The sequence below is a fragment of the Argopecten irradians genome, chromosome 2, assembly GCF_041381155.1.
Source record: "Argopecten irradians isolate NY chromosome 2, Ai_NY, whole genome shotgun sequence".
Lineage (NCBI taxonomy): Eukaryota > Metazoa > Mollusca > Bivalvia > Pectinida > Pectinidae > Argopecten > Argopecten irradians.
The window spans coordinates 26,648,005-26,660,746 of record NC_091135.1 but is presented as its reverse complement, the minus strand read 5'-3'; the positions used below and the strand labels follow the sequence as shown (position 1 = coordinate 26,660,746).

Sequence of the window (12,742 nt, the reverse complement as noted above, 5' to 3'; positions counted from 1 at the left end):
ATTTTGTAATATATTGTATTTGAGCAAGTTTTCTTGTTTTGTAGACTTGAAGAATGAGCCGTATCGTCGTGCTGATGGTGTGAGACGTAGTCAAAGGCGTCGTGTTGAGGAGGGACTAGCGCCTGCTTACAGTCACAACGAACATTTTTAAACATCTTCTAGGCCACATCCACATACGAGTAGTTCTCTCTGTAGCAGCAACGTGTATCTGAAGCCTGACTTATATTGAATCATGTCAGTCTGTGCCGCGTTTCCACAAGTATAAATGAGTTTGTGTTGCCAGCACTTGTGGTTACATAGTAAAGAAGAGAAATTATTGAATATGAACCAAATTGGAACCAAAAAACAAGAAACTGCTATATTGGTGGCCAGTTACAGTTTGCCATCGAAGTAACTGAATAATGTACCCAGAAGTATGTAACTTAATCTTAGAACAAACTATGAAACAAACTAACTTTTATTTTAAATTTTTTAAAATAACACTTTATTTATCTTCTAATGATTTCACTCAACTGATAAAATCTCCCTTTTTAGGGATACAACTAACATCATCCAAATAATAGTACATTATTATGGTATAACTTTGGATTTTGATACAGTTATTGCAGATACAGTCAGTATGTGACTAGCAGTCAGTATATACAAACATATGTAAGGAGTGCACATATTTGTTTTCTTTTTTGCTTTTCGAATGGTCATAAATATTTATGACTACTGTACCTGGTGAATGGATTTAAAAAAGAAAGAGGCTTGCTTTTAGGATCAAGCTTTCAGAGGAACTAAATTCTGATTGGATGATTTTCTTTGGTTGCTAATAATTTAATTATAAAAGTTGGTTGCTACATAATGGGAAAAAGACTTGGATGGTTCTGCTTAGATGAAGGAGCTTGCCCATTATACAGCATACTTGCTGGATATGTTACTTTGTTGTTTTATTTCTTCTTCCATATTGAAATGACAGACATATAATAGACATTTCTAGTCGCCATTTATTGATAAACAGGCTTATTTTCTGTTGTGTATCTGTTGTAGAATTAATATATGTGTTGTCCATTTTTAAACTGTGAAGAAATATACTATATTTTTAAATGAATATTTGAAGAAGAAAAAATCAGGTTTTATTTTATTGGAATATATGAACAAGATTGGCTGTGTCAGGGTTGTGTAAACACCTTGGGGCTGTCTTTTGTTTACTTGTCAAACTCGTTTATTTGATGCAGTGATGTCCAATTGTAACGTGCAATAATTTTTAGTTTCAAACATGTTTAATATTCCTGAAAACTTACATCATTGTCAGGCTCTAGTTACGTCAATGTTCTTGAACTTAGGATTCGCCAAACCATAAAAGTTTTCTCAGAAAATTATGCATGGGAAAATTTTTGTTTGCAGTACGTTATCAAATTTCTATTTCAATATTGATTGAAGGAATTGCTTTTGTAAGATAATAGACCTAAGAAAATGCTTAAACACTTGGTGAAAATTAGTAAATATTAATTTGCTAAAGAGATGATTGATTTTTTTCCACCAAAATTACAAGTGATGGCAAAACCTAAGGCCTCATGTGTGTCATCTATGAATATTGCATTATGTTTAGGTGAGAAGTTTAGATCCGTCTAGTTTAAATCTTTTCCAAATTGCAAGAAAATTTGTTGTTTAGATGGGGAGGGGATATGATAAAATATAAAGATTTTTGTATATGAATTTATACCTATATTTTTAAGTATGATAATCTGCTAATGCATCCTTATGCTTTTAGTCTGTAGATTATTTATACTGCAGCTTTCCATAAGTTAACAGGCGCTCTTTGTTGTTATAGTTATTTGTGTTATTATGTGCACTTTATTTAGTTTATCACTGAGTCAGTTTATTTACATCATATTGCTTCTTATTATTGTGTCATAATTATCTAAGTTTTGTTTCAAAAACAAAAGGCCAGTTGTCAAAAAGAATAATTTTATATATGGATATACAAGTTAGTTTATATTTCATATACATATTGTATGTGAATTCTATATAAATCTGCTTGCATATTATTTCCATTAATATTCTAGATACATCATTACATCTACATGTATTATATACAAAGGTAATTCAACTATTCATCATTGGAACAATTCATTTTGAAAGTTAAAAAATCAGATATGAAACATTTCATTGCCTTTATTGGTGAACTAACTTGGAGCACATAAGAGGTAAAAACTCGCAGAGGGACTTCATACAAATGATCACATTATCCAAATTCAAATGTTTGTTGGTAATCTGTGCGGAGTTCCTATGTTTGCACATAAAAGATGGAAGAAATCTGTTGTTTTGGGGTGATGCTGTGATATATATTTAAAATGAATAGATGCTATATTTCAAGATTTTGATTAGAAAATAGTGTTTTCTTCCTGCTGCAAAGCTTGATAGAATTAAATGAGTCCTTCTCATTTAAACATTTCTCTGTTTATAATTTGTATATTATCTGCTGATTGGTCACTGCATTATTTCTCAATTGACTTAATTTGACCTTTTGACTGTATAGCCATGTTGTAACCTTTGACCTTTATGGTGAGGTAACTCTTTATCATGTCAAGTCTTATGTGTTCATGTATAAAATACTCCATCATTATTATTTGGGGCCGTGTCCAATTTGTTGATAATGTCTCTGTGAAAATCACTCTTCTCATCCAAAGTTATCTGCTCTTTTTAAGTTATTCAGAGTTGTCTGCCCTTCTTAGACCAATATCCAGAGTTTACTGCCCTTGTTAACAAATATCCAGAGATATATGCACTTGTTAAGAGGTATTGATTGCTTTGGCATTTGTTTGTTATTGTAACATCTTTAATTTGTGAGCAAGTATATTTTCACATGCAAACAAAATGACAATCAATCCATGCTCCTAACAGCAAATAACACTGGCTCTGCATAAAAATGTCTTTATAATGAGACTGATAACTTATCGAATGTTGCCTGCTATGTTTATGAAATCAAGATTATCCTTTATAGTTTGATAGATTATAACATAAACATTGATTATTCAGAACTTGATTTCCCTTAATTCAAATTTATGAAACTTTAAACCATCTCCTTTGATCTTCGGCTTTATGAGCAGTGGATGTTCAATATGGATATTAAGATCATTTAATTCTCACGTAGATTTCTCATTTTTCGTCACTTTCAATTTTGTTTATAGAGTATTATAAACTCAAATAGTTCTCAGGTTTTATTTCAAATTTTCTTTTTGGCTATGTATTTCTGCTGGTTAGATGAAGCATTGTTAGGTAATTGTCCTGTACTGCAATCAGGAATATAATTGAAATGCTGATACCTTTCAAACTTATACATTATATTATTAATGCAATCTCACATAAAAACTTGCCAAAGATAACACAATGTATTTTAAGTATCATGGGTATCTGTTTTAAGTTTGGAGACTTCATTAGTAATTTATTATTTTTGACTTGTCACAAAAATAGAAAGTGTCATGCTATAATTTGTGTTCAAATCGTTGTTGTAGGTCGATGTTGATGTATCAGTAGCATAATTTCCTTTTAAGATCGCTGTGATGGTTGGTGATATTTTCCTTTAGATTAGTCTGTGTGCAGTGACCAGATAATATATAACACGTAGTGGTAGTGTCTGATGTGGTCCAGTGATTCAACAAATCACATCCAACCTCTTATGCACAGGGGCCAGACAGTATAACACACAAAGTACTGGGTAGTAGTGTTTGATGTGGTCCAGTGATTCAACCAATCACATCCAACTTCTTATGCACAGGGGCCAGACAGTATAACACACAAAGTACTTTGTAGTAGTGCTTGATGTGGTCCAGTGATTCAACCAATCACATCCAACCTCTTATGCACAGGGGCCAGACAGTATAACACACATAGTACTCTGTAGAAGTGGCTGATGAAGTCCAACCACTCACACCAGATGATGTACAGGGGCCAGACAGGAATTCATAACCCAAGACCCATACAGATGTTATATTAGCTATTGTTGTAGCAGATAAGAATTTTACAATTGTGACTCCATTTTGTACAGAATTATTCAATAGATACTTCGACTATCTGTGTATGAATATTGGTTAAAAAATAACGCCTGTCCCCTCATCTTTGATGTACATGGTGCAGTCTTCAAGTGACAACATTTCAGATGATTTTAGGGCATTTTTACTTGAAAATCTACATATTTTCACAGCTATCATATTTCAGTGGCAAATCAATTTTTAAGTTGTAAGTAAATTGATCTATTTACGAAACATGTTAAAAAGGTGATTGCAGCCAAAATGTGTACATATACAGTATCTTTTACACAGATTGTTTTTTGCTATATGCCGGATTGGCTCTAAAAGCAACATTAAGCTTAAGATTGAATTAGTGTTGTCTTCTACCTACGCAGGTTTGTCAAAGTCAATCAGCATTTGAGAGTCTTCCATTAGGAGAGTAGTCATACATTATCATACATCAACATGGTTGGGTCATCCATATGTTAGGATTCTGTAACCGACAGCTATCCTTAAAACATTCATACAAATTGTACAAGTTTATGTTAGTGTAAAATATGTATTAACACAGATTTTATTTTACAAATTTTATTACTAAAGGTTGATAAAGAGGGAGCGTGTCTTAAAAGCAGAATATTATGATATTGGTGCAGTATTAATATATAGTAATGTGTTATGAATACAATACTTTAAATGATCTGTTTAAAGACTGAAATGTATCTCCACTTTGTCTGAATCTTTGATCTGCAGTTAATCATGAAACATGTGGTAAAAATGTCGGTGTTTTGGAAAAAGAAATGTGATCAAGTTTACTGTTGTCTGATGTTTGTGACATCATCAAAATCAAAATGAGCATTTAATGTTGAAGCAAATTTAGTGTCTATAGAAAGATTAATTTGTGATCATATATAATCAGAGAAAAGAAAGAAGATGATTCATCAAGATTGTACATTCATTAAGTACTACTTTTGTTGCTTTAGGAGAATTTTGTATGACTTCTAAGAATGGTTTGGAATTTTAGAACTGCTGTTCAAAGTTTTAGAGTGTAATATTTTTGCTTTATGTACTAGAAGAGTTAAAGGGCAAGAAGAATGTTTATAACTGCTCTTGAACTTGTTACCAATATCCAACCATTGTCTAGTTAAAGACATGTAGAACATGACAGATATTGGATATGTTATTGTAGATCTATACCATTTGTGCAGTGATTCGGAGAAAAAAAAAATTATATTCATTGTTCGGTTGAGATTTTGAACATTGAAGATTTTTAACCACTCTACTGTAAACAACAACTTTCTTTGGGAAGATGTATTCAATGTCACAAAAGTATTTTTTTCTGTAACGTTTTCTTAACTGTGTAAACGTTTCATTAGAAGCAATTAATTGAATAATGCATAATTATGAAGTTATTTTTACTACATTTAAGTGAAATTAATACACTTAAATGAGAGCTGAGTGAAAATTTTGCAAATACTAAAACAGGGTGTAAATCAAATCATTGCTAATGTTAACGTTGTGATGCATGAAGAACGTGTATCACTAGAGATCATTTTGTTTTTGTTTTCAGGATTCATGATGTCAGAGAAATTATATCTAATAGCATAATTTCAAAAATCAACCCGATACTATTTATGATCATCAAAGAAAAACTTAATCCAAGACGATTCGTAGAATTGCTGCGTTAGAGAAATGGAACGTAGATGAATAGGAATTATTCAACTTGAATTAACGATGCATCTTGGATGAAACTTTCTAAATATGATCATGAATCAAATGGAAATTATGAAAGTTTGTAGATGTATTAATAGAACAAAGGTATTTACATAGGATCATTCTGAAATATTTTGATTTCCCCCTCAAATTTTTATGATCATTGTCGATGTTATTTTGATCACAACAATCACAATATCAAAGTTGTCTTTGATCAAACCAAATCCGGATTAAAATATAATTCATAGTTTAACCTACGAATGGCAAATCTCCCAAAGTCTGCTGACCAATATTCTATTGATATTTATAAAAGATGACTGCCAAAATTATATATAGATATTGATATTTTGCGAGTACTCGCTGATACTCGCCATTAATAAAACATATAGTTGTCATATACCTATTTTTACATTCCTTTTCATAGTACAGAGTATTAGAAAGAGATTTTTTCTACTTTATCAAAATAAATAAATAAAACTATTACTTTATCTGCACTAATGACAGTGCTAACACATTTATATATGGACCAATAACTGGCCACGCTTGGGGAAGAGGTTCAAACAGGATCACTGCACCACTTCTCATAGGGGCAGCTGATTGGACGACAGAGTCTGGCTTTTATTACAATCCATAATGTTTTTGTACAGATAGCAAGACAAGGCAACATTCATTGTATTTAAAGTATTCATACATTTTACAATGCAATTTGTAAAATAAAATATCCTATTATGATAAATCTCTTTTGTGTTTTGTGTGTATCCGTTAAGATATGCAGGTGCTCCATCAGATTGGCTGTACCACACCAGTATGTAGGCATGAACAAGTAGCTTTCCACACATTACTAATAACAGTCTTCATATCATGCTGTATTTTGAGACTAACTTTTGATTTTTGTCTTTCATCAATCAGTATACCAAAGAAACAGTCTTCATATCACAGTGTAAGAACGCCATATTTTGAGACTAACTTAGCTCTGTCAAACTTTACTTTATGAGTAATGTTTTTGTTTTCCTAAGCTTGAGACGTTGACGTTTGGAGGCGATTTCCAGTATAGGTCTCAGGGGTCAAATTATCAATACATAAAATCAGAAGAAATAAGCTCATGCCTTTACTTTATAAACTAAAGTTTTTTTATTGTTATAATTTACTTATAAAAATATGCATACAAGATTAGATAATCATGCATAACAAAAGACTTTTTAAAACTGCACTGTATTAAAACAGTGTATTACAGGCCCATTCGGCCTCTTAAAAACCTTTCAAAATGTCTCATATCAGTATTAACATTATTATCGAAGTACAATGTGTTGTTCAAGAAAACAGGAAATGTCTTCCATATGTAATATTTACAATTTAATGCTATAGTAAAAATATTTACTGTTCATTAAGAAAGACATAAGTTTCATAATTGTGTAGACTTTAATGTTAACATTGATATTAGGTGTCAGAATCTATAGCCATCTTAATCCTGCTCTCACTCCTTAGCTTGTTTTGTTCATGTTCATGTCATTCAAGATATTTCCAAATAATTTTTGTCATAACACTTGACTTGGGTTCCAACAGAGATGAGACTGAGTGTCCAGTTGGTCAAGACTGACCATCTCTTGGTCACTGAGGGTGAAAGAGAAAATGTCAATATTGTTGCGAATGTGATCGGGATTTGTAGATTTGGGAATAACGCCTGAAAAATAAAACAAAAGCTTGTCAATATGAGATGATGAACAGTCAAAAACTTAACAATTACAACAGAATGCCAACAACCTGGACAATCAAATATTAACTAAATGATTTAATTTCACAATAAAAATACAAGGGCAATAACTCTGTAAATCAGGATCAGTAGCTCAATGTGATCTCACCTTTTACAATGGTATTACTGAGCTATTAACAATTATTAGATAAAGTTTATTTGTATTTGCGATCTGCAACCAATTGTGAATCTCTGACAATGTCATGAGTGATTGTAATTTAATTCAAATTTGGGTTTCCTTCAGATCAATGGATAATGGATTTGGCACTGAACTCTCTTTTTGAAAAAGTGTAATATTAAGTGTGTCGCAAAAAAGCTACATGCATTTACATTATAATAATGAGTTAACATTAATTACTTACCTACTCCCTGCTGCACAGCCCATCTCAAGAGAATACGAGCTGGAGTTACACCCCGTTGTTTGGCAATCTTGCATACAACGGGATCAGTCAGTAGCTGAAACAATGTTATTTTAAATAGCTAGTACGTACATAAGCATTTACATTAAATGATATTTTGCTTTTTACTCATAAAGGTAAATGTCACCAATTCAGTATATAGTGGTTTAATACTACTTTAACTCATATCAAGATTTTGGGTCTCGATCTTGTTATGATGTGAAGTAAATCAAATACTGCATTTTAACATATATGACTCCTGCTATTTCAGAGGTTGCTCAAGGTCATATTAACAAACTTGGTAGTCCTTAATCCCAGCAATTCTTAACATTCTTCCAGTATTGATACAGCGATACCGCTTATTATTTAGCAAAACTTGTAACGGTAAATAGTTTGGATCCCTTTGATCTCCCACACAGCTCGGCGACGATCAGTTTGCAAAATTTTTCTGATTGGCCAACCAATCAGGGAACAGTATCGGATCCATACTATTTACCGTTACAAGTTTTGCTAAATAATAAGCGGTATCGCTGTAAACGTTCCAACATTCCTGAAGTTATGAAAGATGAAGAATTCAGAGTTCCAGGATTAGTGACCAACACTACATCAACAAGTCCTTTACCTGAGTATACTTACTGTGTTATTGTCTGTTGTTGTACCCAGAGAGGAATACGCCTGGAAGTGTATCCCTTTACTTCTACAGTAGTCTACCAAACCTTTCTGAATTAGGTGTGGGTGGTATTCGATCTGTAATACACAAAATCTTATCACATAATTGGAACCGAGACATATTAGCTGGAGTACTATCATTAAATATGAGGTCATAGTTGTTCTGTGCTGCCTTCAGTATTACTATGAGATAGTCCAGGGGTGGGGGTGTGGAGATCATAAGTGATTGGAACCACTGGGATATCGAGGATGACCTCCCTCCCCACCCCACCCCCAAGATGATGTTTGTTGTGTAGAGTTGAAGCTTTAACAGTCAGAGTGTGTTGTTTCCTTACCTGTAAAACATCTGGTGTGTGTTCAGCAGTCTTTATGAGATCTTCTATGTGATGTTGTAGAAAGTTAGACACCCCGATGGCTTTGAGCTTACCTAAAATCAACAATACACACACAATCAAGGTAAGATAGATGTTTAGAAAAACCAATGAATAACTGTTAAGTTTCTTGCATGAAAAGCACTGAAGTAATATAACCGCTGAAATCTGAATTTTTACAACATCTGAAATCAACTGTTCATTGTCACCTTCTTTCTGTAGTGTGACCATGTCGTTCCAGCTCTGGAGGCGAAGGTCTCGGTGGCGGGTATCCCCTGGCTGCATACCCTGTGTGCCCGGCCAGTGTATAAGGTAGAGATCAAGGTAGTCACAATGGAGCTTGTTCAGTGACTGGAGGCAGCTCTCTCTGCACCGACCACAGCCCTGGTCTTTAGGACCTGGAAACGGATTGGAGAGGTGTGCAGAAGAGTGTTCATCATTTGAAAATTTGAGAATGTAATAAATTTATGTTATGGTATATATAATGCCAATGGTCACATCGGTTTTGCTTACCTAGTTTACTAGTGATGAAAATATCTTGTCTCTTTAGGCCATGTTTGGGAAGCAGTTCCTTCAGACTCTCTCCTATATCTTCTTCATTCCTGTACACAGATGCTGTGTCTACAAAATATCAAAGACTTTAGATCAACTGAGATGCACAGTGGCTTGCATATTATACTATTGTGTAACAAGAGACCCAAAGGATCAGTGTCGCTCACCTGGTTTATACAGTAAATACTATTTTGATATTCAAGCACTTATCTGGTTTAGAACCTGACATAACAGTCTCATATACAGTTATGGAGTCAATTACTAGAAACATAAGACTCTTATTCAAAAGAAAATTTAATGCATAGAATTGCATACATGTATATCCAATAGGGATACTAACATACATTTTGGCACAATACAACACAGTCGAAGAAATCATTTGGGACGAATACAAAAGATCTGAATTGGCTAAAAATGCTCTTTTTTCATTCAACTAACAATTAAGGCATTATATATTTATAACTAAGTTGTAATTTTTTAATATATTCAACCACTATGAACATAAAAGAAGGTCAAAGTCATTCATTTGAACAAATTCAGTAGCTCTCTATTCCAGCATGCAACAGTCCCATAATCAGGTCTCTAGATCTCTTACTTATCAACAAGTTATTTAAAGATTTTAGACTATTTGACCCCTGTGACCTTGGATGAAGGTCAACGTCATTCATTTGAACAAACTTGTTAGCCTTTCATTTCCAGCATGCTACAGGCCTAATGTCAGATCACCAAGCCTAATAGTTATTGCCAAAACATGATATTAGAAGATTTGAGCCTATTTGACCTCTGTGACCTTGAATGAAGTTATGGTCATTCATTTGAACAAACTTAGCAGGATTTCATGCCTGCATGCTACATGCTTAATATGAGGCCTGGAGGCATTTCAGATATTGAGAAGATTTTGATTGAATGAGTAGTTTTCAAACGGCGTACGTCGTTACGTCGTCGTATGTAGCAGACAGCGCACGGCAGCAGATGAAGTATGCTATAACTATAGAACATCCCCTTTGGGTCTAATATGACCTAAAAATTACGTTATTGTACAGAGGCCAAAAGAACATGAATCTCTATCAAATCCAAAATGTAGTCAGGGCCTGATATTATTCTTTACCAGCATTTAAGGGTCAAAAGAGGACATAGAAGTATCAAGCTTCAATTAAGGTCAATACAGACTAGGTTGTATATAAGTCATATTTGTAAGGGGTTAAAGTTGTCTCTAACTATATCTTGGAAAGTAAATAACCTATGAGTCTTTCTGTGTATCAGATCCCTATTAAAAATGAAAGTTTAATATGACCTGTATAAAGTTTTAACACAGCTGTCGCCTAACTTATCATCAATATAATATTAAAGTTCATCATTTACATACTGGTCAATAGTTTTTCCATTTTTGCATACATACTAGATTACTCACCAATAGATCGGTACCCAGCTGCCAGGGCAACATCCAGAACCTTGTACACTAGTTCTCTCCCCTTGATTTTAAATGTTCCCACTACAACAATAAAAATATATAAACACTGTATACACTTATGCAAATCAATATACAGGGTAAGATTGGTAGGAATTTATTGAGTGGTAGGATGGGTGGAAGTGGGATGTTAATGAACTAATATACTATATTACCGTAATACATCTTTCAGGTTTTAAGCTGGCTTCATTGAAACCTTCAATAACATGCAACTGCTTTGAACATGTTTTATTAAAGTTAACAAGAGATCAAAGATGGATCTTGGCACCCATCAAAAAATGATATATGTCTGAAAATGGAAAGAGGGATCTTTTCTCTGCATTTCAATATTTTTCAAACATACTACAAATAACATTTGAGACAGATTGCTTCAGTACTTTCTGAGAAATAGCAGTAACAAACTTCAACTATCAATATACAAGATTGGGGCCTGTCAGCCATCTTCTTGACCGATCGGTCCCAAAACGCAATATACGCAACTTGGGCCCTAGGGTAACCTAGCTACAAATGAAATTTGAGAATGATTCGTTCAGTACTTTCTGAGAAATAGCGATCACAAACTTTAAATATAAAAATCCAAGTTGGCAGCCATCTTGTTGACCGATTGGTCCCAAAATGCAATATGCATAACTAGAGCCCTAGGGAAACCTTACAGACATACATAAATTTTGGCCTACCTAACTTATCAGGTAAAAGGTCAGTGTCCTCTTACTATATACCTAGGCTAAAATTTCAGTAAAAATGTTTTAATTCATTGTCTAGACAGATACTTTGAATAAACGGTTACACATGATAAAGCTCTTCAGCTATATTGTTACATTTATGCATTAATTTGCTATAAGAAATGTAATAATTTTCTACTTACACCCAATGAGAGGCATCACCCCACCAGAGGTTAATGTGACAGACATTGTGAGATGATTTATAGAAGTCCACGTCCTATCTGCTACAAGGACATGTAGCCTACTTGTTCTGCATTATAAAGTCCTAAATGAGAGAACGAGAAATAGAACAAAAAATAAATGAACAAATTACATAGTTTTCCAACTATATATGTGCATGGTTAATTTAATTAAAATCATTCTATTGTCTAAAACTTAACATGTGTTTTAATCTGGTTGAAAAATACATGCGATGACATTTAATCATAGGCTTGACATCTTTTTAAGGCATGCTAAATGATTCAACCATGACAGCTCAGACCAATACTTTTCTCAACTTTGTATGATATCAATGTCTAATTGCAAGGTAAACAACTAAAATATACAATTATAACCCAGCATCAGAAATCAACTTTGAACGACTAAACGGGGATATTATAATAACTGATAATATTGATGGTCGCGTGCACGTGTTCGAAAAGGAGAGTGCTGCAGGTGCCCGAAAGGCAAAGCGCGCGCAGAGGTTCTAAATTAGAATGACAGCTGGTATACGTGTGCACACGTAGGCCTATGCCTATTTGTTATTAAAAAGTACATATAAATAAATCTAGGCTGTGTATTAGATGTAAATGTATCTATGGTGTATGGTCGTTTACTTTCAGTAAACATACTAACCAGACGACACATCAGAACCTTGCATAATTCTCAGAAAATTTTCCATCACACAAGTCATTTTCTGCTGAGATAAAAATAGGTCACCGTCTAAATTTAGCATCTGTATTTTTACTGGGAATAATCCCAAGCTGTTCCGACTGGATGGGGAATTACCCAAAACAGTGACCAGCTGGAATACGGTGTCTCTAATTAAAATACCCCACGTTATAAATTCCTCTCAATAAATTAAGTAAGATAAACAAATCTTTATGGACTGGATTGATTTTGTTTTGT

General features: G+C 33.5%; 2 protein-coding genes across 5 annotated transcripts in view; one reads left to right on the top strand and one right to left on the bottom strand.

Annotated features, from left to right (window-relative positions):
• LOC138314968 (formin-like protein) overlaps positions 1-6,441 on the top strand; it is a 40,968-nt gene extending 34,527 nt beyond the window's left edge. For both annotated transcript variants that reach the window (XM_069255639.1, XM_069255638.1), the window contains one exon: positions 45-6,441. In XM_069255639.1, coding sequence (XP_069111740.1) covers positions 45-151 — 107 coding nt within the window. In that variant the 3' untranslated portion in view covers positions 152-6,441. The remainder of the gene's footprint in view (positions 1-44) is intronic.
• A 664-nt stretch (positions 6,442-7,105) lies between these two features.
• Positions 7,106-12,627, bottom strand: LOC138314973 (glyoxal reductase-like). 3 transcript variants are annotated; one of them, XM_069255650.1, is made up of 9 exons: positions 12,470-12,627; positions 11,779-11,900; positions 10,857-10,937; positions 9,407-9,514; positions 9,103-9,291; positions 8,858-8,949; positions 8,490-8,600; positions 7,818-7,911; positions 7,106-7,386 (listed from the first exon to the last, which is right to left on the bottom strand). In XM_069255650.1, exons 2-9 carry the CDS (start codon positions 11,822-11,824, stop codon positions 7,241-7,243), a joined length of 867 nt encoding a protein of 288 aa, XP_069111751.1. In that variant the 5' UTR covers positions 11,825-11,900; positions 12,470-12,627; the 3' UTR covers positions 7,106-7,240. The 3 variants fall into 3 exon arrangements, with proteins under 3 accessions (XP_069111751.1, XP_069111752.1, XP_069111753.1); XM_069255651.1 differs by lacking the exon at positions 12,470-12,627 and adding an exon at positions 12,181-12,323; XM_069255652.1 differs by lacking the exon at positions 12,470-12,627 and adding an exon at positions 12,240-12,261.
• Positions 12,628-12,742: the final 115 nt, after the last annotated feature.